Source organism: Vitis riparia, chromosome 7 (assembly GCF_004353265.1).
Source record: "Vitis riparia cultivar Riparia Gloire de Montpellier isolate 1030 chromosome 7, EGFV_Vit.rip_1.0, whole genome shotgun sequence".
NCBI classification, from domain to species: domain Eukaryota; kingdom Viridiplantae; phylum Streptophyta; class Magnoliopsida; order Vitales; family Vitaceae; genus Vitis; species Vitis riparia.
In genome coordinates, this window is record NC_048437.1 from 25,667,466 (window position 1) to 25,693,834 (window position 26,369).

The 26,369-nt window shown below is 36.3% G+C and overlaps 3 protein-coding genes across 10 annotated transcripts; 2 read left to right on the forward strand and 1 right to left on the reverse strand.

Annotated features, from left to right (window-relative positions):
- Positions 1 to 6,782: 6,782 nt before the first annotated feature.
- On the forward strand, positions 6,783 to 9,140 carry LOC117918830 (uncharacterized protein C24B11.05). Of its 3 annotated transcripts, none has more exons than XM_034835754.1 (8): positions 6,783 to 6,805; positions 7,364 to 7,429; positions 7,697 to 7,762; positions 7,856 to 7,953; positions 8,066 to 8,191; positions 8,294 to 8,593; positions 8,703 to 8,768; positions 8,837 to 9,140. In XM_034835754.1, exons 2-8 carry the CDS (start codon positions 7,378 to 7,380, stop codon positions 8,990 to 8,992), a joined length of 864 nt encoding a protein of 287 aa, XP_034691645.1. In that variant the 5' UTR covers positions 6,783 to 6,805; positions 7,364 to 7,377; the 3' UTR covers positions 8,993 to 9,140. The 3 variants fall into 3 exon arrangements, with proteins under 3 accessions (XP_034691645.1, XP_034691644.1, XP_034691646.1); XM_034835753.1 differs by lacking the exon at positions 6,783 to 6,805 and adding an exon at positions 6,973 to 7,061; XM_034835755.1 differs by lacking the exon at positions 6,783 to 6,805 and adding an exon at positions 7,094 to 7,175.
- A 118-nt stretch (positions 9,141 to 9,258) lies between these two features.
- Positions 9,259 to 12,325, reverse strand: LOC117918831 (peptidyl-prolyl cis-trans isomerase). The gene is made up of 7 exons (XM_034835756.1): positions 12,106 to 12,325; positions 11,724 to 11,921; positions 11,282 to 11,423; positions 11,060 to 11,148; positions 10,926 to 10,980; positions 10,670 to 10,755; positions 9,259 to 9,599 (listed from the first exon to the last, which is right to left on the reverse strand). The coding sequence occupies exons 1-7, from the start codon at positions 12,139 to 12,141 to the stop codon at positions 9,444 to 9,446; spliced, it is 762 nt and encodes a 253-aa protein (XP_034691647.1). The 5' UTR covers positions 12,142 to 12,325; the 3' UTR covers positions 9,259 to 9,443.
- Positions 12,326 to 13,835: 1,510 nt separating this feature from the next.
- LOC117919269 lies at positions 13,836 to 26,344 on the forward strand. 6 transcript variants are annotated; one of them, XR_004652054.1, is made up of 4 exons: positions 13,836 to 14,364; positions 25,133 to 25,300; positions 25,433 to 25,514; positions 25,603 to 25,943. XR_004652054.1 is itself a non-coding variant. In XM_034836405.1 (4 exons), the coding sequence occupies exons 1-3, from the start codon at positions 13,882 to 13,884 to the stop codon at positions 25,666 to 25,668; spliced, it is 717 nt and encodes a 238-aa protein (XP_034692296.1). In that variant the 5' UTR covers positions 13,836 to 13,881; the 3' UTR covers positions 25,669 to 25,697; positions 26,012 to 26,103. The 6 variants fall into 6 exon arrangements, 4 of the variants coding, with proteins under 4 accessions (XP_034692296.1, XP_034692294.1, XP_034692295.1 ...); XR_004652053.1 differs by having other exon boundaries at positions 25,436 to 25,514; XM_034836405.1 differs by lacking the exon at positions 25,433 to 25,514 and adding an exon at positions 26,012 to 26,103 and having other exon boundaries at positions 25,603 to 25,697.
- The last annotated feature ends 25 nt before the right edge of the window (positions 26,345 to 26,369 follow it).

Genomic DNA, 26,369 nt, shown 5'->3' on the forward strand with positions numbered 1-26,369 from the left:
TTGTCCTTAAAGTGAGTCATAAAGTTGCTAGCAAAATGACGCATACAAATTCGATGATATGCATTTGGCTCAGACCAACCAAGATAAACATCAGCAAACGCAACCATAATGCCCGGATGACGATCAGAGATAACACAAAGACCCCTTCTTTGAGTTACTCGATTTCTAATACATGCCAAAAACCATCCCCAACTATTAACATTTTCACCCTCAATTAATGCAAAAGCAAGAGGAAACAATTGATTATTTCCATCACAGCCCATGGCAATCATTACAGTGCCCTTATACTTCCCATACAAGTGTGTACCATCAATAGTTAACACAGGACGACAATGCTTGAAGCCCTTTATGGAAGGATGAAATGCCCAAAAGACTTGCTGAAATACCTCTTCATTTCGCATATTTCCTGGGAATGTTTTAGAAATTACAACACATCCTGGATTGGCTTGCTCTAAGGCACAAAAAAAATGTGGCAGTTTAGCGTATGATTTATAGAAATCACCAAACAAATTAGTTAATGCTTTACGCTTGCCTTTCAAAGCCTTAGTGTATGAGATATGGTACCCGGATCTTTCTACAACACTTGCTTGAATGGCAGCCACTGAAAGTGTGAATTGTGTCTTAATCATTCCCTCTATATGGGCGGCTATCATGTTTGAGTCTAACTGATGATGATCTTGGTTCATGCAAGGATTGACACATGTGTGTGGGCCATTATATTTGTTGATCTCCAATAAAGATGTCCCTTTAACAACTGTAGCACGTAGTCTCCAAGGACATTGAGACTGTTCAGCTTTCTTGCATCTTAAGACCAACAATTTCTTTGTGGATGACAAAACGATATACTCTTGGTGCGAATTAATAGAGTACATCTTTACAGCATGTTGCAAATCTCCTTTGGAATTAAATATTTGTCCAACTATGAACTCTCCAGTTGGATGTCCCATAAGAGTGTTTCCCCATGGGGTCCATTTACTTGACACAAACATGACCAATGTTTTCAACATTTTCAAACTGTGGTGATGGTGCCAAATGATATTGCATTGGAGATAATTCAATTGGGTCATCTAAATCCTCTGTATCTGGATTGTTTGACAAGTTACATCCTTCCCCATCCACAACCACATATCTCATTTGTTCTCTTTCAATTGCCTCACGAACAGCTAAAAAAGGCGAGCTACCTTCCCTATCTTGATTATCATCATTATGAACATCTTCGGCTCCTACACTGTCATCATCACATTGTCTTCCTTCTTCGTCTTCCTCATCATCTTCTGATCTATGCTCAAAAGTAAATGGATTTTGAACATTACTAGTACCATCATTTTCACCAAGTAACAAAGGCATGCAATTACTAATTGGTGAATTCATTTGTAAGTCAATAGGTACTTGTTCAACAAATAACTCAACTTCATCCATCCCAAATCTGTTATGCATTTCTAACATTCGAGCTACACCACTATCATTCTTTACTGGGCAAGGTTGGAATTTATTCCCTTTTTTCATAGGATACTTACAACTAAGTATTAATCGAAAATGTTCTTTATTGATGTCAGTGACCGAGTATATCATTTCCAACAGTTGTTCATATGTTGTCCCAAGAGGCACATCAATAGGTTCAACCACAACTCTATCCCCAACATAATCAACATCGGTCTGTGTTCTCACCATTTTCCCATTACAAAAACAAACTATTGCCACCGATAAATTAGACATAGCTTACCTATAGAAGAAGCCAAAAAAATCAAATCAATTTCATTTTTAACCACAAAATTACACAATATAAAACATTACTAATAACATCAATTTGTAATGAAATAACAAATAACAATAATAGGGTATGTTATTAACAATAATCAAATAACAAATAAACAAAGGTTAGGGTTTTTCGGGTTCCAGGATAAGAGGAATACAAGGTGGAGGAAAGGGTTTTTCAAGTTTTTTGGATAGCTATGAAATTGAGAACAACTTGAGATTTTTAAAATTTTCAAAACAACTTGTTTTCCTCTGTTTGGTTGGTGAGAAAGCTAAGGAAAATGAGTGGGAAAAAACTCATGAACCCGAAAAAAAATTATCTAGCTGCTGGTGGGAGCCACTGGTGGGAACCGCAGCCGGTGAGGAGAGAAAATGGAGCCGCAGAGAAGAGAATACTTTCTGGATTGTTGATTTTGGGAAAAAATTGGGTCTCCAAAGTAAAAAAACAAGTTTGACGAAGATGGCTTGTTGACGTGGATTGCTAATGTGGATTCAAAAGAGTATTTTGGCAAATAGTTTGAAAACTGGATTAGTTTGAGTTTTTTTTTTTCCAAAGAAATACTACTTTGGCTGTAAACTCATGGCAACATTTCAGTTGTATGTTATATAGATTCAAGTAAAAAGCATAAAAATTTAAATTAGCTATGAATATATTCGCAATTTTAGGGTCTATAGTTGGAAAAAAATATGTTCAAAGAAAAAGGAGAAAGATGAGTTTAGAGAATGATAATAGAAAGGATGTTTTGGGTAACTTTTCAAATTGTCGAATGAATGTACTAATAAATTTTAAATTTTTAGGTGGATATGTAGAAAAATATAATTTCCTTTTTTAAAACTTTTAGGCTATATTTGGTTTTGAAAAATATTAGGGAAAGAAAAAAAATATTAAGGAAAATGATTTTTTCATATTTAGCTTTATTATAAAAATAAAATAAAATAAAATTAAAATTAATTTGAAATTTATATATTTTAAAATTATTTAATCATGTTATAATATGAAATAAAATAAGTAAAATGAATTTGAAGAAACTTATAAAAATATTTATTAAATTTACACTTTTTTTTTTATTCATTTTTTTTCTTTTACTTTTCCACTCTATTTTCTTCATTTTGCATTTTCCTTCTAATTTTTCATAACCGTCAAGTCTTTAAAAAAAAGTTAGTTTTATCATTTGATGTTTGTTTTTTGTCTTATCATTTTTTCTAAAATAATTGTGTGTTCATAAAAGAGATAAATTTCTTCTTTTACCTTTAAGGAAAGGACCACTATTTCTCTTTTTAGTTATAACATTTCAATCTCTCACAAAAGAATGTAATAATTTTTTAAAATTAATAATTAAAAATTCTTATCTTAGAAAACAAATCAAATTATTGTAATTTTGTATGATTTAAATAAGAAATGTATTTGTTATAAATTATCAAAATTTTCATGAGGAGAAACTGAATTATTCTTATTTTGTTTATTTTTTTCTTATTTCCCAAGAGAATTTGGGTAATAAAATTTTCTTATGAGTTGTTACTAAAAATAACTTAATTTGTATAAGAAATAAAATTAATATATATTCATGTAGTTCTAAAATTGAAATCAAAATTCTATTATGTTAAAGTTTGTTTGATAATAATTTTTGAAAACGCTTCTAATCTTTTTAGCACTTAAATTTTTTTATTTTTCAAATGTTAAAGAGGATAAAAAACGTTTCTTGAAATCAGTGTCAAACGCATTCTTAATCATTATTTTTCCTTATAACTTATCCATTTCAAGTCTTATTATACAACATAATCAAAATAAACCATTTGGATTAATTTTTAAAATTATAACTTGAAAACATAATTCCCACTCATCTATTTCAATTAATTTTAAAAAACAAAAAGTTAGAATTTGATACTTTTTCCTAAATTAAAAATTAAAAAATGAACAAATTAATGTTAGCAATTATACATACATTTCAATGACAAATCCACAAATCTAAAGATACATCACATAAAAAAGTGAGTAACCAATGAAATCCTATTTAAAAAATTTCTAATATTTTTTAGTAACAAAGCATAATTATAAATCCTAATTACTATTTTATTACTAATTTTTAACTAATTATATATTTGTACACATAAATTTTGTGAAAGTCTAGCAAAAATAGGCAAATCAATAGAAAAAATTTGCGAAACAAAAATTTATATTAAAGTAATTAATTATGGGTACAATCTCAACGTTAATATTCTTTACAATCCCGATGTTAATATTCTTCACAAAATAATTTTGTGTTTATAAAGGAAGTATCTTATAAGTTTGAAAGCAAACCTAATTTTCTATGTTTTAAGGGTTTTCAACCTAGGGAATAAATTATTCCATAGATTGACTTAACCACTCAAAGAAAGAAATTATTTTATTAATTGTTAAACAACTAAGTCCATTTTCAAAGTTGGTGGCTTATTATTTGACTTAAAAGTTTAAGACTTTTATTGTTGACCAAACCACTTTTTCAAAAAAAAAAAATAAAGTAGGTGGGTTCTTGGTTTAAAATTTTAATATCATGTTAAAACTAATTTAAAAAGTTTAACCATGCTTGGTTCTAAGGAAAATACTAAAAAAAATGATTTTATTATTTTTACTTATATTAAAAATGTGAAAAAATATATAATTAAAAAATAGTTTAAAATTTATATATTTTAAAATTATTTAATATTTATGTAGAAAAATTAAATAAAAGAAACAAGTTTAAAATGGTATATAAAATTAATTTATTAATTTTAAGCCTTTGTTTTTACTTTTCTTTCTCTCTTTTTTTTCATATGTTTTCTTTTAAATTTTCTAAAACCAAATGCAATCTAAGGTATTTATTTGTTTTTTTTTGTTTTTTTGTTAAAACTATTTTACTTTCAGATTTTAAATTATTTAATTATTTATTTGTTAACTTAGTATTTATTTTAAAATTTTTTTTATTGAATAGAAAATGATAAAATATTTTACTTTTTCTAAATATTAAAAATAATTTATTGAGATTTTTTTAATACTTAATAAAAATATAATATCAACTTAATACTTAATGTTATTAAATACATTTTAGTTTGTATTTAAAATCAAGTAAAAAAAGCAAACACCAACTAAAACTATAGGAAAGGTCCAACAATCAACATGAAATTGTTCTAACACTCATGGAAGGCAGGTATTCTACTAGCCAACCAGGGGAGAAGATGGAAGGAGTCAAAAGTAGCAATAATGGCCCTTTTTCTCCCAAACAACTCCCTCTTTTTTCCCAAGGACACAACAATAATCAAAGATTTTGTCATTTTAACCAATGATCATTTGATAAACCCAGTACAGTCAGCACTATTGGTTTTACTAATTAATATGATACAACCCCAGGTCCTCATTATTCAAATAACCAAGCAGCAGTATTTTGGGTCTTCCTCCATTGTTGCCAAATTCAGCAGAGAAATGTTCTCAAAGTAACTGGCCTTAGAAAAATTCTCTTTAAGAGTTCAAGAGGTTTACAACACTAAAAGAAGCCATCCATTATAGACCAGGCCCCATTCCAAGATTTGAAAATGAAACATGCAAGGAAAATTAGGTGAGTTGATGAAGAGTACTGCACACATGTGACTCTTGTCTCGTCTCTACTTAGAAAAATTTTCAAGACTAGGTGTTCTTCTAGCACTTATTTCCTCAAGGCAAAGGAGAGCCACATAATACATCCTGGAGCTGACACAGTATTTTGGAAGTTCATGGGGGTGGTGGAACAGTCAAGTAAAAATGACAGATACTTAGCAGAACTCAGAACAAGTATAAATTCCTTGGTAGCTGATGTGAAAGAACAGCATAACAAGAGTTGGGTCTAAGACATTTTCTCATACAAAGCAAAATGTTGTTCAGTTGTTCTTAAGATCTTTTGTTACACCATGGAAAGACTGTTCATACACCAATCAGTTGGAAAGGCGAGGACGATGATGAGATGGGGCATTGCAACAGAATGGCAAATATTCGGTTTATTCAGACTAGCAAATGGATGGAAGGGTACAGAAAGATGGGATAGTGGAGTCCTATGGAAGAATATATGTGGAAAAGCACATGGAACTCAAGCAGAAAGTTAAGCATGCCTCTGAAAATGCCACAAGAATTTCTGTGCCACCTGTTAGAGAAACTAAAGGAAAAGGGATACTGGACATTGATCGCTTATTTCCTCTGTAAAAACGAGCAAGAATCAGTTCTCCGCTTATGCTTAAAAGATTTGCAGAACCTTTTCTGTGATTGAATGATATGTTAAAGTAGATAAGAGATCACAAATTTCTGGAAACTGAACTGTCAAATCTGTCATGAAAGGTAACAGCACGCTGAATTTGCTCATTCTAATTGTCAAGTAAGTTCTAAGGCAATTTGCTAATATTTTCTTCATGTTCTGCTATTGCAACCAGAAAATTGAACTTTCAGGCTTGGCTTCCAGTTGAAGCAAAAGGATTGTGCAGCATGTTAACATTTTCTCGTATAGAATTTAAGTAGAATATAGCTACTCTGCGGTTATTCCGTACTTTTAAGGAATAATCCTCATCTTCCCAAGCCCACTAACAACTATTCTCATCCAGTTCTTGGATTCTCAGAATCCAAGACCAATTTGAGCTATTCCCAGTCTCTAGACAACAAGAAACAGTAACTTGCCATTTCCTCTTTTGTCTGTGATCCAATCAGCATCCACTCCATTTTTTCAAAATGATCATCATCAATAAATAAACATGGTGGCCAACATGCATAAGAGTCATAGATTGTTGTTTAATTGAAACCCAACTCCTGGCATATGAGTGTGGTGGCATATGTGGCCTCCCTCTAAAGCCACCTAATTTTACTGAAAACGACCTTTAACAGAAAGCAAGTGACTTTAGAATTAGGCATTGTCTTAAAGAGAAGAAGAAATATGCTCCACCTCATATGCTTGCTACTGTCACCTCAAAAGTGTCTTAATTGAGAGTGGGGCACCCTTTAAGTCATATAAATAGGCCCTGTAAGCGAACCATTGGTTGTGCATCGGACTGTTCATCTATTGTATATTTGTATTTGAAGGTGATCTTTAAGTGCTGCACCGTCTATTTATTTTTTAACCCTCTTATATTCTATAAAGCTTCGGCTTTATTTTATATCAGATGATGCGGTTCTCATTGATAAGCTTGCATTGTTTTCATCACAAATCCCATCAATTTTGCATAGAATATGTTGGCCTCTTTAAGTATTGGATGAGACAGGGTAATCCTGCCTATAAATTGGAAGCTCTGAGCATTAGGCCTTTCTTCATCCATGCTCTTCTTGATGGGTTCACTAGGTTTTTTTTTCCCTTCACTGCATCTTATTGTGTTTAGCTTTTCTGTGATTATTTCATTTTCAATGTTTTCCAAGTTGTTTGGCTTGAATGAATTCCCACCATATTAGTCATAGTGTAAGAATCCTAGACTCTGAACAACTAGAAATGAAAAACAATGAATGTATTCTACTGATGTTCATGAATCTCTAAGGCTACTAACAGATCAATAATTCTCCTCCATCTTCTGTGGGTGTGGGGTATGGGGCATGTTGAATAGAATTTTCAATACACTTTTGTTTTGATCTTGTGGAATCTTCCTGCAGATTTGTTCTTGAAGATGGATGCTGTTGAGGGGTCCAATAGAGCCAAGTATGAGTGCCTGCTCTTTGGTATGTTCTAATGACCAGACAGATTTATTGGTGGCAGAAGGGACATTGAATGAACATGATCATGGTCTTTTCCTTAAAAACAAAAATTAGTAATATTTCCCAAATGAATGATCAAGATGACAAGATCACAAGTTGAAGATTAAGAGATTTATTTGGAAATTCGACCTAATATTATTGCAGAGAAATTGGAATTAAAATCGACCTTGTTTACTGAAACCTATATATGAAAGATTTCTTCTATTTATGGGTTCTTTATGTTTTTCCCAGATATGGATGATACCTTGTACCCCATGAGCTCAGGCCTGAACTTGGCTTGCCGCAAGAACATAGAAGGTATGGTTCTAAACAATACTGATCATGATACTGAGATGCTGGTATTATTGTGAATTTATGGTGATTTTGAAAATGGGTGATCTCAATTTGCAGACTACATGTTGCAACACTTGAATATAGAAGAAAGTGAAGTGCCAAGGATGTGCTTGGAACTATACAGGGAGTATGGGACAACAATGGCTGGTTTAAAGGTAAAATAGAGCTGGGTTTATCTTCTCCATTGTTATTCCTGTTTTTCCCAGCTCTTGGTACCTTTGTTCATTTTATCGAGGAATTTATGAGTTTCAGTCTCTTACCTTTCAGGCTCTTGGTTATGAATTCGATGATGATGAGTTTCATGCCTATGTTCATGGAAGATTACCCTATGAGTCACTAAAGCCGGATCCAGTGTTAAGGAACCTTCTGCTCTCAATGCCACAGCGTAAAATAGTATGTAAAATATGTCCACAAGCTTTCATTTCAGAAGTAAATGTTTAGCTGCATTTGCAACCATGCTATATGACATTCCAAAATGTGTGCTGGTGTTTTCAGATTTTCACTAATGCAGACAGAGAGCATGCGGCTCAAGTTCTCTACAGGTTGGGCTTGGAAGGTTGTTTTGAAGGTGTCATATGCTTTGAAACTCTTAATCCTCCTCCTGAACCAACTGAATACAATGAGGAGCTGGAGGGAAATGGAGTCTGCAAGGAAGGTGCAAGTGAGCCAGAAGAAAATGCAGCTGATATGGCTGAAAGTAACAGTTTCCGCCCCAGATCGCCAATTCTCTGTAAACCATCTGTGGAGGCCATTGAAGCTGCTATACGGATTGCAAATGTTGATCCTAAGAAAACAGTAAGGGCCCAGAAACTCGTCCCCTCTTGGGATCTAATGTTCCTTCTTTATCTGCCATGATTACGATTTTTATCACAATGGTTTGATGGATTTTGCTTCCCTTCCTCAGATATTCTTTGATGACAGTGCTCGAAATATCGCAAGCGGGAAAGCAGCTGGGCTTCATACAGTTATAGTAAGCTCTTATCTTTGCCTTGTGTCACAATGACCTGCAAATTGACTAAATGAGAATATTGATGGCAGGTGGGGAGCTCGGTGCTTGTGCCTGGTGCAGACCATGCCTTGGGCAGCATCCACAATATCAAAGAAGCCCTACCTGAAATATGGGAAGGTGAAGAAGGAGAGCAGTTGGAGCAAGTTATTCAATCCACTGCAGTTGAAACTGTAGTCCTTGCATAGGTACCCCACTAGTCTCAAATATATGATATATCTATGTAAACTTCACCTGCAGAATACTTCCTAGTTTTGCAGCGAGTATCTTTATGTAAGGTGAAATGAAGTAAATCTAGAATCTTTATGTAATACTCCATCAGCATGTTTACTAAAATGACGCAAAACAAAATCTCATGATGCGTATCACTGTGTTTTTCTCCAAATATCTATTAACTTTATTAAGAGATTGGATGCAATGAATTCAGTATTCATGCACACCATATATCAGCCAGTTGCATAAAGATGGATAAATTAAGAAGCTATGTGGAAGAGCTTGTAGAATTCCCTCTTAATTTCTCAGCCAATACAAAACTAATAATCTCACATACAAGCCTATTTGGTAAAGCCATTACATACCCCAAAAGGCGACAAAACTAGAGAAAAAAAGATCAAAGGTATTATTTAGTCAGATGGCAGATCAGCTGTCCATGGGCAACTCCCCACAATTTATAATTCTGCATGTCAACTTTGGGTAATCTGACCTGCTTGTCTCTTGAGACTCGAGATTCCGCACAACATCCATTCCGTCAATGACATGTCCAAACACAACATGGCGTCTGTCCAACCATGGAGTCTACAAAATGCAAATTAAGGGCATTTTTTTACAGAGAAGTTGAGCAAAAAGATTACCTATTTGATCTAACAGAATTATATCCATGCATATTCAATTGTAGGGATCAGTTCACATTTAAATTCTACCAAAATATCTTACACAGAAAAGGACAGCAATCCAATTATCAAGTGTATCCCTCACGCTTGAGATTAACAAAATTGAGAAACTAGGAACCGCAAAATCATGTAATTTTCCTACTCCAATTTATTTTCTTTCCTATTCATGAGTTGGGAAGAGAAGCTGGTTGAGTTCATCTAGAGAAAAACTAAGAACAGTTCTCAGGGGTACATTGATGCACATGCATAAAATGGGAGATACGTCAGATCCGTTAGGACCAACTTGCCTCTGAGATATCTCTCATATTAACCAAAAACACATTCTACCAAAGAAATACCTTAAAAACCATTTCTATCTTTTCTCCCAAATAATATCTGATCCCATATGTTAATGTAATCACTCTTTTCAAGTCTCTTTCATGACTCTTTGATATTAATGCTCACTCTGGTGGTTGAGCAGATGGGGGAATAGTAATGGAATTCATCCATCACCTTGGTGACCGACCAAAGCATATATAAAGATATTCTTGGTAGATGTGTCAGGATTTGAGCCCATTGACAACATGCTCCTCCAAATAATCATTTTTATATGGCAGGTGAATAGTGCATGTGCAGTCATTATCAATCTGAAGACGTACGTAACTATTCTTGTTTATAATCAATTCATTATTTAAAATAGTGATAAAATGAGTTACGACACCAAGACCTGATATTTCCTTTCCTCCAGCAAGCACCATCACAAACGAATTAAACAATCTTGTGCGATCTTGACATAATTGAAAATGTATCTATATTGAATAGCTTTCACCAACGACATCACTGATAATTAAATATGAGAATTACCAGGCTTTCAAGGGATAATAGAATACAAGAGGCATTTGTACTAACATATGAGAAAAGGAAAGTGTGTAAATTTGCCCAAAAAAAATTGAAACTGATGCTGTAAGAGAGCTGAAAAGGTTGAATATATCTCACCTTTACGGTGCAAATGAAAAATTGACTGCCATTGGTATTGGGACCAGCATTGGCCATGCTCAATACCCCAGGTCCAACATGAGTCACTGCAAATAATTACACTACAATTCAGCAACCTAGATACAGTACCAGCCATGCAGTTTCAAGACTCCCTCATAGAATTTCCAATTTTACGAAACGGGAAGAGATTTGGCAAAGCTTTCAATATAAAATATTAAACCAGAATACTCCTATCCAGGCTGTAGCAAACACTCACAGGCAAAGTTCTCATCTTCAAAACTAGAGCCATAGATACTGATTCCTCCCGTTCCCTGCAGCAAGTAAACACCACAATTTTCAGCTTAATGAGAATAGCCTTATTTAGTGGAACCTCACACAAGAATAACTTACATCTCCCTCAGTGAAATCCCCTCCTTGGATCATGAAATCTTTAATAATACGATGGAAAGAGCATCCTTTGTAACCGTATCCTTTCTCTCCTGAATTTTCAAATACATTTTTTCAAATTCAGATTTTAAATGCACTGCCACATCCACCAATCCACAATAGTAATAATAACAAATAAGTTGATGTTCATGATGATGGTGATGATAGTAGGAAGCCAAAGCTTGCCTGTACATAAGACGCGGAAGTTCTCAGCAGTCTTTGGAACTACTTCTCCAAAGAGGCCAATTACTATCCTACCTACAGGTTCACCCCCGATGTCTACATCAAAGAAGCATTTGGTTGTCACTTTCGCTTGCAGCTCTACCTCCTGAGATAACACAACCAAGTAAGCATCTAAACCAAGACAAGTATAGACCACAAATTAGAAAAACAATACCAAGATACAGAATTCTATGGAAGAAAATGGAACAATGGTTAATACTTCACAAACTATCTCAAGGGAAACATACATTCTCTGCAGTATCGTACCAAATCCAAATTCAACAATACCCAGTTAAGAATGTTCAAAATTTCTTACCCTCCCAATTCCTTGTTTGCTGACCATGATCTCAATTTCATGAACAGTACCCAGAAAGGGGGGGAAATCTTAATCTGATAGCATACTTACATTTACCATAGAGTTAACACACATCAATCTTCGGTGACCAGCTGAACTTGCTTTAGAAAGTGGTGTGATAGAAAAACAAGAGGCATAATGGGATTTTGACGCCAAGCCTCGTCCATGGCAGCTTAAAGTTGGGGTCTTTCCAATACAAGAAACCATAGGCGTCCTTGGCAAACTGGGGATATCTTTGCTGAAGACGGCCTGAAAAAGCAAACCCACACCCACATATCATATCGTTGCCATGATAGACCAAAAATCAAACAACCCTATTTTCCCAATAAAAGTATCAATCAAACATAGCCATATTGTGAAAACAAAAAAAAATCAACCAGGCAACATATATCTGCATATACATGAGGTAGTGAGAATGGGAAAAGAGTAGAACCTGGAAAACAGAGCAAGAAGAAAATGCGGAAGCCATGGTTGTGGGATTGGGGGTAAAAATTCAGAAGATAAGGCTATCTGGTGTGAAGTTAATTGGAGAGGATGAGGGAAGTGATGGGCAAAATCTATTGTCTGCCTATTTTTTTAACTGTTGTCCGTGGGTTGCTGTGTTGGCATGCCTTGGTGTTAACGTGCGCCCCCTGTGCGAACACACTTTGAGAACACAATTTCATTATTACACATTTGCCCCTCCCCCCATTGATTCCTCCGACCGCCGCTTTAGATTTCCCGTCCTCTTTCTGAATTCACTTTAGGAACTCCGATCCCCAGCAAAGTATGTTCCTCCTCTTTCAACAAGCATTTTTTTTTATTTAATAAAAGTTTTTATTTTTATTTTTTAAATAATTTTGTTATAAATTTAAATTAAAGTTTTTTTTAATGAAAATAATACAAAAATAATTTATTTTTATTATGAATATAATAACAATATTTTTATAATCAAATTAGACATTAAACTAGAAAATTTTTTGATTCACAATTTATTGGTGGGATCAACGGTTTAACCGATCTCATAAATATATATTTTATATATTATTAAAAATAATAAATAAATAAAATAAATTTTATTTAAATTTTTACAATAATTTCTTTACCTTTTAATTAAAAAAATCAAATTATTGAACAAATTTTAAACCCCCACATTAATTTAAAAAAATCAAATTATTAAAAATTTTGAAATTTATTACAGATTTTTTTTTTTTTTCAAAATTAGAAATTTACTTTCAAATAAAAAATTTATTTAAAATTTCAATATCATAATTTTATTTCAAAATCAGAAAATTATTTAAAAATCATATAATTATTTGAATTCCTAATATTTCCAAAAATTTATTTTAATTCCTAATGTTTTCAATGATTCCATTAATTTATTTAAACACAAATAAAACATTTTAAAGATCAATATAAAATTAAAATAAAGCAAATAAAAATATAAAATCTAATTAGAATATGAAAATTATTCAAACTTCAATCGATTTAATGAATAATGAATAATGACAATCCAATAAATCAATATGCACTAAATGAATAAAATATTAAATATTAAAAATAAAATTTTAAAATGTAATATTCTTTGCAACTCAGCAACTTCGCAATATTCGGAGGACTGTTGGCATCCTCGTCGGTGGGTCCAGCTGCGGCGGAGGAGCATGCAGAGTTGAGAGGGAGTAACGGGGACCAGTGGGTTAAGGTTGCTGGGGGGCATGTGTTTTATACTCGCCAAAACAACGTTGTTTCGATGCATGATGTATCAAACCAATATCGTTTTGATGGAGTAAAAAGAAAATAAAAAAATAAAATCAATTCGAACTGTTGGATTCAGGGGAACCGGTTCGGCCGGTTCACCGGTCCAACCATCAGTTCATATGGTTCACCGGTCCAATGCCGGTTCATTTGGTTCGAGGCTGGTCCAATCCTTGGACGGTTCAAATGACCGAACTGAGCCAAAATGGTGACAAGCCAACGGTCAGACGAGACGGTCCTATGCCCTTTTTAAAACCATGTATAATAATTCATTGCTTAGGCCTTGGGCTTTCGTTAAAAATGAAACCGGTCCTCCTTTTTCTTCGAAATGGGCCGGAAGCCCAGCCCAAACAGTTTTTACTGTCGCACTTGGGAAATATAGATAAGAACTAAGAAAGCATGGTTCTAAAAAGCCGTTAGGGAGTTGGAGAATAAAACCCAGTCCAATTTGAGAAGAGAAAGTGGCACTGCGGATATGGATTTGCTGATCCCCAATATGCGCGCTTTTCCAATCTCATCAGGAACGCCCCACACTCTCTTCTTCCGCGATGGGGGTACCTCCCCCGGCGCTACCGCCGCCGCGAATAGAATCAGAAGTCCTAGCTCCACTAGCTCCTCCCATGCCTTGGTAGGTGCTGCCGCTGCTGCTGCCGCCTCTCCGAAGCTCTTTTCCTACAAATTTGGGTACTCTAATGAGGATTCCTCCTCCTTCGGCGGCGATGCTGATGGTGATGAAGAGATTGAGGTAGAGAAGCTTGAGAACAATGGCGTGGAAGAGGTTGAGATAGAGAAGCTCGGAAACAACTCTCGGAGGATTCGATCCAAAATTGTTATTGATGCTAACCTCCACACTGTTTGGAGCATTTTGACTGATTATGAGGGATTGGCCGATTTTATTCCGGGCCTCGCAGTCAGCCAGTTGATTGAAAAAGGAGAGAAATTCGCTCGACTTTTTCAGGTTCAGTTATTTCATTTCTCGTATTAAATTTTCATATGCTATGCTAGTCTCTCAGTGATGTGAGGTCTTTGGGCTTTGTCTTTGCGATAATTTTATACAGAAGACGAGTAGAGTTATTTTGATTCTGCATATTGAATGAAGCCACTGACAGAAAATATGGACGGCCTTCGTTTCAACTATGACTTGTCCTTTCAATAATAATATATATTTCCTTACAATTATTGATATGGAGGACTACAGTAACTGGGGCCGTTCGGAAGAAATTTCGTGGGGACAGAAATCTAGGGAATTATGGCTTAAAGAGGGAGACAAAAATGCTAGGTATTTCCACAAAATGGCTACTTGACTAGGATTAAAATTAATGGCGAGTGGTTCTCTGAGGTGGATGGTTTGAAGGAAGGGGTAGTAAGGGCTTATGGTTCTCTTTTATTAGAACCTCCAGACTGGAGATCTAGTATCAATGCTCTGGTTATTAAAGTTTTAGGCACTTACGAGGCAGAATAGTTGGAAGAGCTATTCTCAGGGGCGGAGGTTTTCATTGCTTTGTTGAATTTAAATGGAGATAAGGGTTTAGGATGAATGGGTTTTCTTTGGCTTTCTGGCACTTTAGTTGGGATTTTGTGAAGAATGAGGTGGTGAGTTTTTTTAGAGAATTTTATGATAAGGGAGATTTGAGAAGAGTCTTAATGCTCCTTTTTTGGTGTTAATCCCAAAGAAATGGGGTGCGGATGATCTTAATGATTTTAGGCCTATTAGTTTGGTAGGCAATTCGTATAAAGTCCTTGCAAAGGTCTTAGCTAATAGACTCGAGCTGGTGGTGGGTAAGGTGATTTCGTAGTCACAAAATACTTTTGTAGAAGGTGAACAAATTCTTGATGCAGTGCTAATAGCAAATGAGGCCGTTGACTCTTTGCTAAAGAGTAATGTTTGTGGTGCTTTGTGTAAGATAAACATTGAAAAGACTTATGATTATGTGAATTGAAACTTCTTGTTGTTCGTTCTTGAAAAGATGAATTTTAGACAGAGGTGGGTAGATTAGATTAAATGGTGCATCTCATTTTCAAGGTTTTCAATGATTTTTTAATGGTACTCCTAGGGTTTCTTTTAGATCTTTAAAGGTTTGAGGCAAGGGAACCCTTTGTCTTCTTATTTATTTGTTATGGCAATGGAGGCTCTAAGTTTTCTTCTTTGAAGAGTTACAAAAGGTAGTTATATTTTAGGGGTAAAGGTGAAGAGGAGAGAAGGTGAAGGGGAGGAGGTGTCCCATTTGTTGTTTGCCGACTATTCTCTTGTTTTTTGTAAGGCATCCCAAGATCAAATAGTTCATTTATGCTAGTTGCTCATGTGGTTTGAGGCTTGTTCGGGGTTGAAAGTGAACTTGGAGAAAAGTGAGCTGATTCCTATTGGTAGTGTGGATCAAGTTGAGGAGTTGGCTTTAGAACTTGGGTACAAGAAGGCACACTTCCTTCTACCTATTTAGGGTTGCCTCTAGTTGCTTCGTTTAGATTAGTGTCAGTCTGGGATGGGGTGGAAGAGAGGTTTTGTAAAAGATTCTCATTGTGGAAAAGGCAATTCATCTCTGTTAGATAGTGTACATTTATTTTATTTATTTACTTTTCCTTTACTTTCCTTATTGTATTATAGGTCCCACTAACATGTATATATATATCCAAGTCCAATGTGTATTATTAAAAAATTGTTTCAATAACAAAAATTAGGGATTCTCCATTTTCTCTCTTTTCACATGGTATTAGAGCCTAGGGAGAAAAAAACCTAATTATTTCCGGTTTATCTGTGAATCAATTCTGTGAAACCTTTCGGTGACCGTGTTTCATTCTGGTCACCTTTCCCATCTCTTAAAGCTTTTTGATCAACCATATCGCCGTCAGAAAACCCTCACCGCCGGCGACTTTTCCGGTGACGTCCTTTTCCGACACCGACCATACCATCAGGTGCGCAAGGAGGAGATCTTCAAGTTTTGTCAAAGCACCGGAGGGAGATTCTCATCCACGCGCTAGCCACACGCGTTTCTTCTCTGATGGCTTGAATCTCACGTGCCAGCGCGTGAGGGCGTGTGGAGCACTTTCCGGCCACGCGCTTCCACCTCCAGCCTCGCCTGACGCTGTCTAGCTACCCTCCATCTGTGCTTGTCCCTTCCGAGCCCTGCAAGTGCATTTTTTTGGGTTTTTTTGTCTCCACCGGCCCTCTAAACAGCCTTTCCGGCAACCTCCGGTGACTTCCTCTCCACCCCGAGCCCTGCACGTGTCTTAGGAAGTGTTCTTCTACCCTTCTAGTAGCGCCACATTTGTTTTTCTTTACTATTTGGTCTCTCACAGCCGCGGATCCTCGGTTTTTTCTTCTTTCAGCCGCGATCTGAAGCCGTATTAGGGCTCTCTTCGATCCAAACATATTTCGTTCTCCAGATAAGTAAATATGACTACTAAAAGTTTCATTTTTTCCTCTGTCATATCTGGATCTCCTATGATTACTTTGGAGAAATTGGTTGGCAGTGAAAATTATTTGTCCTGGTTTGCCTCTGTGGAGCTTTGGTTTATGGGTCAAGGTTATGAGGATCACCTTGTTATGCAGGAGGCGGATATCCCTGAGGTTGACAGAGTACAATGGAGGAAGATAGATGCACAATTATGTAGTGTGTTATGGCAATCAGTTGATTCTAAGATTATGCTTCATCTTCGGGCCTACAAAACGTGCTTTAAATTTTGGAATCAGGCGAAAGGGCTATACACGAATGATATCCAACGTCTTTATAAGGTGGCTTCTTCTATTGTATTGTCAATGTCAGACAACAAGATATGAATTTATCTACTTATATTGGCTAGATTGTCTCTCTTACGGAGAAATTTTTGATCGTGATGCCTCTTACTACTGATGTTGGGGATCAACGAACACAGATTGACAAGTTCTTCATGGTTCTTACGCTTATTGGCCTTCGTCCAGATCTTGAAATCGTCCGCGATCAGATTCTTGGCAGTTCCTCCGTCCCATCCTTGGATGATGTGTTTGCTCGCCTCCTCCGTATCTTCTCCACTCAGACTTTGCCATCTGATAGCACTTCAGATTCTTCTGTGTTAGTTTCTCAAACTAACTCTCGAGGAGGTCGCAGTGGTAACCGAGGTAGAGGCCAACATCCTCATTGCACCTATTGTAATAAACTTGGCCACACTCGTGATCGGTGTTATCAGTTACATGGGCGGCCTCCCTGCACTGCCCACGTGGCCCAGTCATCTGATCCTCAGTCACCTCAGCCTCCCAGTTCCTTCACATCTCAGGGTACTTCCCTCATTGACAGTGAGTATGATGACTATCTCCGCTATCAGGGCACCAAGTCAACTTCTGTTGCTTCTATTGCCCAGACTGGTAATGCTTTTGTTTGTCTTACCCACACATCTTCTCTTGGACCTTGGATTCTAGATTCTAGCGCTTCTGATCACATATCTGGTAATAAGGATCTTTTCTCTTCTATTACTACTACCTCTGCCTTACCTACTGTTACTTTAGCTAATGGTTCCCAAACTATGGCTAAAGGTTTTGGTTTAGCTTAGCCTCTTCCTTCCCTACCTCTCCATTCTGTCCTTTATGCCCCTAAGTGTCCTTTAATCTTATTTCCATCAGCAAAATAACTCGCACTTTTAACTGTTCTATCACTTTTTCTGATAAATTTGTGACCTTGCAGGACTGGAGTACGGGGAAGACGATTGGCATAGGACGTGAGTCTCAAGGCCTCTATCACCTCACCTTGTCTTTAACTCCCGCAGTTTGCATTTCCACTGATTCTCCCTTCTTCATCCATAGTCGCTTGGGCCACCCTAGTCTATCCAAGTTCCAGAAAATGGTCCCTCATTTTTCATCTTTGCCGTCGCTTGCGTGTGAGTCCTGTCAACTGGGGAAACATACTCGTGTCCACACTGATGTTTGGGGTCCTTGTCGGACCGTGTCTACTTTAGGATTTCAGTATTTTGTCACTTTCATTGATGATTATTCTCGATATACTTGGTTATTTTTAATAAAAAATCGAGCTGAGTTATTCTTTATTTTCCAGAAATTTTATGCTGAAATCTAAACCCAGTTCAATATTTCTATTCGTGTGTTATGCAGTGACAATGTCAGGGAATATTTTTCTACATCATTTACTTTATTTATGTCCCAACATGGGATCCTTCATTAGTCTTCTTGTGCTCATACTCCTCAACAAAATGGGATAGTTGAACGTAAGAATCGACATCTTGTTGAGACAACTCGTACTCTCATTTTCCATAGTAATGTTCCTTTTCGTTTTTGGGGAGACGCTGTTCTTACAACATGTTATTTGATTAATCATATGCCCTCATCTGTATTACACGATCAGATTCCTTATTCCCTTATTTTCCCTGACCAACCACTTTATTTCCTTTCTCCTCGTGTTTTTTGTTGTACTTGCTTTGTTCATATTCTCACTCCTGGACAGGACAAACTTTCTGCTAAAGCCACAAAATGCATCTTCTTGGGATATTCCGGACTTCAAAAGGGTTATCGTTGTTATTCTTCTGAGACTTATCGGTACTTTCTCTTTGCTGATATCACTTTCTTTGAGGACTCACCATTCTTCTCCATCTTTAAGTCTCTTCCTGTTTCTGGAGTCTTACCCCTTCCCATTATCTCCCCACCTGATGCAGTGCCTTCTCGCCCACTTCAGGTTTATCATCACCGTCATCGTGTCGCTGTTCCTCCTTCTTTGGCCGAGGTACCTGCTGACTCACTTCCTATCCCTTCGGCTTCTCCTGCCCCAACTTTGTCTCCTTCTGCTGACTTACCCATTGCTCTTCGGAAAGGTAATCGATCTACTCGTAATCCTCATCTCATTTACAATTTTTTGAGTTACCATCGATTATCTTCACCCTATTCTGCATTTGTTTCTGCTATATCTTCTGTCTCTCTTCCCAAGAGCACCCCTGAGGCTCTTTCTCATCCAGGCTGGCGACAGGTAATGGTAGATGAAATGACTGCTTTACACTCCAATGACACTTGGGATCTTGTTGTTTTACCCTTTGGTAAATCTACAGTTGGTTGTTGTTGGGTCTACACAATTAAGGTTGGCCCTGATGGTCAGGTTGATCGCCTTAAGGCTTGCTTAGTTGCTAAAGGCTATACTCAGGTTTATGGTTCTGATCATGGTGACACTTTCTCTCCTGTTGTCAAGATAGCTTATGTTCGTTTATTGCTTTCCATGGCTGCTATGCATTCTTGGTCTCTTTATCAGTTAGACATTAAAAATGTTTTCCTTCATGGGGATCTTGCTGAGGAAGTTTATATGGAGCAACCACCTGGTTTTGTTGCTCAGGGGGAGTCTAGTTTAGTGTGCAGGTTACACCGTTCTCTATATGGCTTGAAACAATCTCCTCGAGCATGGTTTAGCCGTTTTAGTTCTGTTGTTTAGGAGTTTGGCATGTTCCGCAGTACAACAAACCATTCCGTTTTCTATCATCATAACTCTTTGGGGCAGTGTATTTATCTGGGAGTTTATGTGGACGACATCGTTATTACAAGCAGTGATCAGAATGGTATTCAGAAACTAAAACAACACTTTTTCACCCACTTTCAGACCAAAGACTTGGAAAAACTCAAGTATTTATTAGGGATTGAGATAGCTCAATCCAGTTCCGGTGTGGTTCTTTCCCAAAGGAAGTATGCTTTAGACATCTTGGAAGAAACCGGTATGTTAGACTGTAAACCGGTAGACACTCCTACGGATCCAAATGTCAAACTTATACCAGGACAGGGAGAGCCTTTAGGAGATCCTGGGAGATATCGGCGACTTGTAAGTAAACTGAACTACCTCACCATTACTCGTCCAGACATTTCTTTTCCTGTAAGTGTTGTTAGTCAATTCCTACAGTCACCATGTAATAGCCATTGGGATGCTGTAATCCGCATTCTTTGATATATCAAAAGCACACCAGACCAAGGTGTGTTGTACGAGAACAGAGGTCATACCCAGGTTGTTGGTTACACAGATGCAAATTGGGTTAGCTCACCCACAGATAGACGTTCCACTTTCGGGTATTGTGTTTTTATTGGAGGTAACCTAATATCCTGGAAGAGTAAGAAACAAGATGTAGTGGCCCGATCTAGTGTTGAAGCCGAGTATCGAGCTATGGTTCTGGCAACATGTGAACTCATATGACTGAAACATCTTCTTCGGGAGTTGAGATTTGGAAAGGATGAACAGATGAAGCTCATCTGTAACAACCAAGCCGCTTTGCATATTGCATCCAATCCAGTCTTCCATGAAAGGACCAAACACATTGAAGTTGACTGTCACTTCATTAGAGAGAAGATCGCATTAGAATGTGTGGCGACTAGTTTTGTCAATTCAAATGATCAACTAGCAGATATTTTTACTAAATCTCTCAGAGGTCCTAGAATTAAATACATTTGTTACAAGCTTGGTGCATATAACATATATGCTCTAGCTTGAGGGGGAATGTTAGATAGTATACAGTTATTTCAGTTATTTACTTTTCCTTTTCTTTCCTTATTATATTGTGGGTCCCACTAACATGTATATATATACCCAAGTCCAATGTGTATTATTAACAGTTTTTTCAATAAGAAAAATTAGGGATTCTCCCTTTTCTCTCTTTTCACAATCTCAATAAGAGGGCGACTTACTCTCATTAAGATTTAAGAGCACATTATCTAGCATTCCCATTTATTTTGTCTTTATTCAAGATTCTGAGGGCAATTAGATTGAGGTTGGAAAAAATTCAAAGGGATTTCTTATGGAGAGGTGGATGGTTGGTGAAAAAAATACATCTTGTGAAGTGGTCCACTGTGTGTTTGGAGAAGAGCATGGATGAGTTAGAGACTTGGTGTATTTTTTTGTTAAATAAGGCGTTTTTGTGCAAATGGAGTTGGTGGTATGCCACTAAAAAAGGTGTTTTTAGACGTAAGCGATTGGGGGCAAATATAGAAAGGATGAGAGTGGGTGGTGGTTTGGTGAAGTTAAAGATGGTTATGGAGTAAGGCTTTGGAAATCCATTACGAAGGAACAAAACTCTTTCTTGGGTCGTTTTTCTTTTGTATTGGGTAATGAGAGGAGGATGAAGTTTTGGACAGATAAATAGTGTGGTAATGAAACATTGCATGTTTCCTTGCTCTCTTTATATACCTTGGCTGTTTCAAGAGAAGCATGGGTGGCGGATCTTTGGGTTTAGATAGGGGTGAGAAGTTATTAGAACCTTTTCTTTTTTTTTTTTTTTTTTTTTTTTTTTTTACCTTTGAATGATTAGGAGGTGGATGAAGTGGAGGATTTATTTTTACGATTGCAAGGAATGGTAGTTGATACAGAGGGAGAAGATAAGATGGTGTGGATAAATTTGGACAATAATAAGTTCTCTGTTAAGCTTTTATATGCTGCTTTGGAACTGGGGTTTGCTATTTCTTTTCCAATGTGAAAAGTTTGGAACTCGTGGGTCCCTTCTAAAGTTAACTTTTTCGCATGGCAAGCTTCTTAAGGCAAAGTTTTGATTTTAAATCAACTTAAAAAAAGTGGGTGGTCTTTGGTCAATACGCGTTTTCTTTGCAATGAAGATGAAGAATCCACAGATTACATCCTTCTTTATTGTTCACTGGTTAGGATCCTTTGGTAATTGTTATTTGATCTCTTTGGTATCCATTGGGTGCAAGCTGCTATAGTTAATGAGGCTTTATTAGGGTGACATGGTTCATTTGTGGGCAAAAAATGAAAAAGGGTTTAGAGAGTAGCTTCATTATGTATCTTTTGGACGATTTGGAAGGAAAGAAATCTCAGGTTGTTTGATAACGAGGAGCATTTTGCTCAGTTTTTGAAGATGTTCTTTCTTAGAAATTTGTTCACTTGGGAAAAGAAGTACATATAGATAGATTCTTTGTCTTTATTTGATTTCATTGAGTGGCTTGGTTCTGGTTAAGGGTGGGGGTTGTTGTGGTTCTTTTCGTGTTTTTGTGCTATTTGTATACGTCTTTTGTATGTTGGTGCGTCCTTGTGGCATTTTTATTTTTAATGCAATTGGTTTTATCTATCAAAAAAATAATATTATTAGATTTCCTTGTAGAATAAGGAAAGTTATTATAAACATTTTTGTAAATATTCTAGTTGAAGAAGGGAAAAAGGTTATTATAAGATAGGGATAAGCTTGTAAAGACTATACTAGCTAGATAGAGTTTCTATACTCTATGAACAATTCTCTCTTGCAAAATGCTGCATTTCTTCTGATCATTGGTTTTAAATGTCCCTAGGTATTGTTATTAAGCAATAAATCACTTGCTATTTACCAACTAAGAAGAGGACCTTCCTTGACTTATATCAAGATGAGAACGTGTGGCTGGTGGAGGAATGCTTTGGCATTCTACATGTAGCTACTTCTATTGATCATTTGTTCTTGGTCCATGTTCTCCTTTTTCTCCATGACTTGTGACAACTAGTTGAATTCTTTAGGTACACCAAGTAATGCTTTGAGGTGGTTGCTTGTCAGGGGTTCTAATCTTCGGTATAGCATGGTATTTTAAATGCAACAACTTTCTGCCTTCTCTTTCCTTGGTCAAGAACCTATGGTGTCTTGTGGAGAGCACTCTACTATATAGATAGCCTCCTTCCTGGAGTGGTAGATGCTGGGGTTTGGTCTTTTAGTATCATAAAGGATATTGGGTTATGTCTTATGGAGAATACTCTGCCATATAGTATATCCTTCCCTTCTGAAGTGCTAGATAATAGGGTTTGGTCTTTTAGTATTTTACCATAAAGGACATTAGGTTATGGAGCAGTGGTTCATTTTCTGGAAAAGAGTACTTAAGAAATTTAAAACTCCCTAACCTGACTATTTCCTGTTACCTGCCTAGGTTGATCTGTAGAGCAGTGACGAGGAAGGATTCAAGTATCACTTCATGTAGTGGAACAAAGCTTTGATAAAAGGGGAGTTGGTAGCATTGCTATCTTGTCTTCCTTTTTTATCAGAGCTTCTTTTGGGCAGATAGCTTAGTCAATACCTAAAATGGTTCAAGCTTGAAGTACTTTAAATGACATTGTATCCACCATAGTTGTCTTGGACTCTGGATTTCATTTTGCACTTCTTTTTGTTGCTTGTATGGTACTGGTTGTTTTCCTTTAACAACTGATTGCCCCCACATTATTTTTTCTACCCTTCTATTACTATAATTGTTTTTTTCTTATTCAAAAAAAAAAAAAAAAGGAAAAGAAAAAAAATCCGTTTATTGCTGTTGTAAAAATATTAAAACTGGTTTTTAGAGTTTTTGCAAGGAACAAGATAGGTTGCAGCCTTGTAGAGGAGAATAATTGCTACTAAATATGTAGAGATTGTTCTTTGGCAGGTTTAGGGTTGAGTTAATAGTACAATGCATGTGGCCTGCAAAAAATATCTCCTAATTTGTTTTTCCCTGAAGAGGTCAATCAGGTGTGGTGTAATGGTGTGAGAATAAGCTTTTGACCTAACAAACAGTGATCGTCAGTACTAACTACCCCAAACTCTATTCCCGGGGCCTTGCATCCCATTTCTGAAACCAATGGTGGACTTCTCTTAAAATTATTAGGAAACCCATATATGTTTCCTGATAAACCATTCAAGTAATTTAAAATATGCTTGAGAAATAAAATATTTATCCCTTTCTTGAAAATGAGTTTCCTTATGTTTCTGTGACATGTAGATGAAGTCTCTTAAGCATGTAAATTTTCTTCATAATGATATTTTATATCCATCGTCTCGTCCTTTCTCATTGGCTTTCCCTTCAAATTTCTTGTTTATCTTCAAACTGCTTTTCAGATTAATTTTTCATTATTTCTGGGTCCCAAACCAGTAGCTTTGAGACTGAGTTTGCAGATAGCACTCTCAGATTTTTTTACAATTATGGTTAGTATAAGGGCTCCTGTCTGATTGCAGGCTGATGTTAGGTAACTCAGCTTGTGTCAGTGCCTTTCTTGTAAATGACTGGGAAGTGGACTTTTATGGGGAATAGAACATTCCAACTGTTTTGTATAGCTTTCCATCTTGGAGCATTCTGAGAAGATAGGGAGAATGGTTATTTTGTAAGTCAGGCACATTTATGTGGAAATCTTTCTAGAAGGCTTTGTATGCCTTTCCTTGAAGGTTTCTTCCTTTGAGCTTATTTGGAAAGCAGAGCTTCCTTCCAAAACTATCATTTCTGTGTGGTTTGGAACTGCAGACCAGGTTCTGTTGATGGATCATGTTATTGTTCAGAGGTGAAGATGCTTGTTGTGCTATATGCTAGCATCTTCAGACTCTGTAAGACTGACTACTAATCTGTTAACCATTTTGTTACTTAGTGTTGAATCTGGTTTTTTCTAAACTTGGCAGGTAGTGGGTAATGCATAAGTCTGTGCTTGATCTTCTTTGCTGCTAGAGCTCTAAAGCTTGGAGTGAGAGGCCACTAGTTTCAGGAGGTCGTGATCTTTGCATTTTTTTTGGGAACCTGTGGATGGAAAGCATTAAAATATTAAAATATGTATACCACTGGGTGTGAAGTTCTGGTTGAGATTTTGAGTATATCTCTTGTTTTGGTCTTCTCCTTTCTTCACCATCCCTTAAATATCCTGATATATTATACATTTATCCCCTCACTCCCTCTCTCCCTAGATTCTTTCAATGATCTGTAAGTTTGCAAGACAATATTTAAATTATGCACATAGCTCTACTTCAGCCCTATCATTTTGGTCCTGTTGAACCCTACTTGATATGTCATTATATTCTTTCAACAGATTGGACAGCAAGATTTGGCATTTGGACTGAAATTTAATGCCAAAGGAATTGTAGATTGCTATGAGAAAGATCTTGAGAGTCTCCCTTCCGGTGAAAAGCGTGATATTGAATTTAAGATGATTGAAGGTGACTTTCAAATTTTTGAAGGAAAATGGTCTATTGAGCAGGTAAGATTTTTAATGTTGTTTCTAGGTTGTGCATTTCTAGGTTTGAATTTTGCATGTTATCTCACTTTTTTAAACTTTTGTGATTTGAAACCGTCACTGTTTTTCTGTTTTTTCTTCCTTGAAAAATGTAAGTAGGTAGACTGATTAGAACAATGACGAGTGATTGATGACTAAATGGCCAGCAAAAAGAAAATTCATTGTAAACTTAAGCTAGGTGAGACTTGAATCAACAGGAATCTTTTTGTTCAAAGCTTTGCAGTCAGCATTTGAGGACTGTAACTTTTTGCTTGTGCTTTTCTCAGCATTACTATTCAATCCTTGCAATGGCTGTTTCTACAATTCGGTTGAGATTCTGTCGGTTCAGATAGATAACACTAGTGTTAGATATGTGGATATGGTGAGTTGCTCAGTTTTGTGTATGTTTGCACCAACTTGAGAGAGGGGAGGAAAAGTATCTTTTTGTGGTATTCTTGGCATTTCTTGTGCTGTATTTGTAATTTAAAAATTCAGGGCTGGAGAGTGTACAATACTTCTTTCTTCTTCCGTTCTCTTCTTCTTCTTTGGTTAAGGGTCTCGGTTTTATAAAATATTGAATCAGTATAATTATTACGGCAATTGCATCTACGACGTGGCTTGCATTCAACTACATAAAGCAGGATTTTGTGATCCATATTCAAGAGTGATGATTTTAAGAAATGATGAATGTTGCAGCGCAATACAAATACATGGGAAGGCAAAGATTCCTTGGTAGGCCAAGAATTTTACACTACTCTTACATATGTAGTTGATGTGGAACCGAAGCGGTGGTTGCCTGTCTACCTTGTTGAAGGAAGGCTCAGCAGGGAGATAAAAATGAACCTTACGTGCATTCGAGAAGAAGCAAAGAAAAGAACTCACAACCCCCTCTCTGCTCAGTAGAGTTGTCCCTATTCCTGAGTATTTCATGTAAGTATGCCAGCTCAATAATATAATCGATCAACAATCAACATATTTTTTTGCCTGATTATGTATCTTTTTCCCTATGTTATCTTTCCCTTTCCTTTTCTTTTTCTTTTTTCTTTTTTTTGAT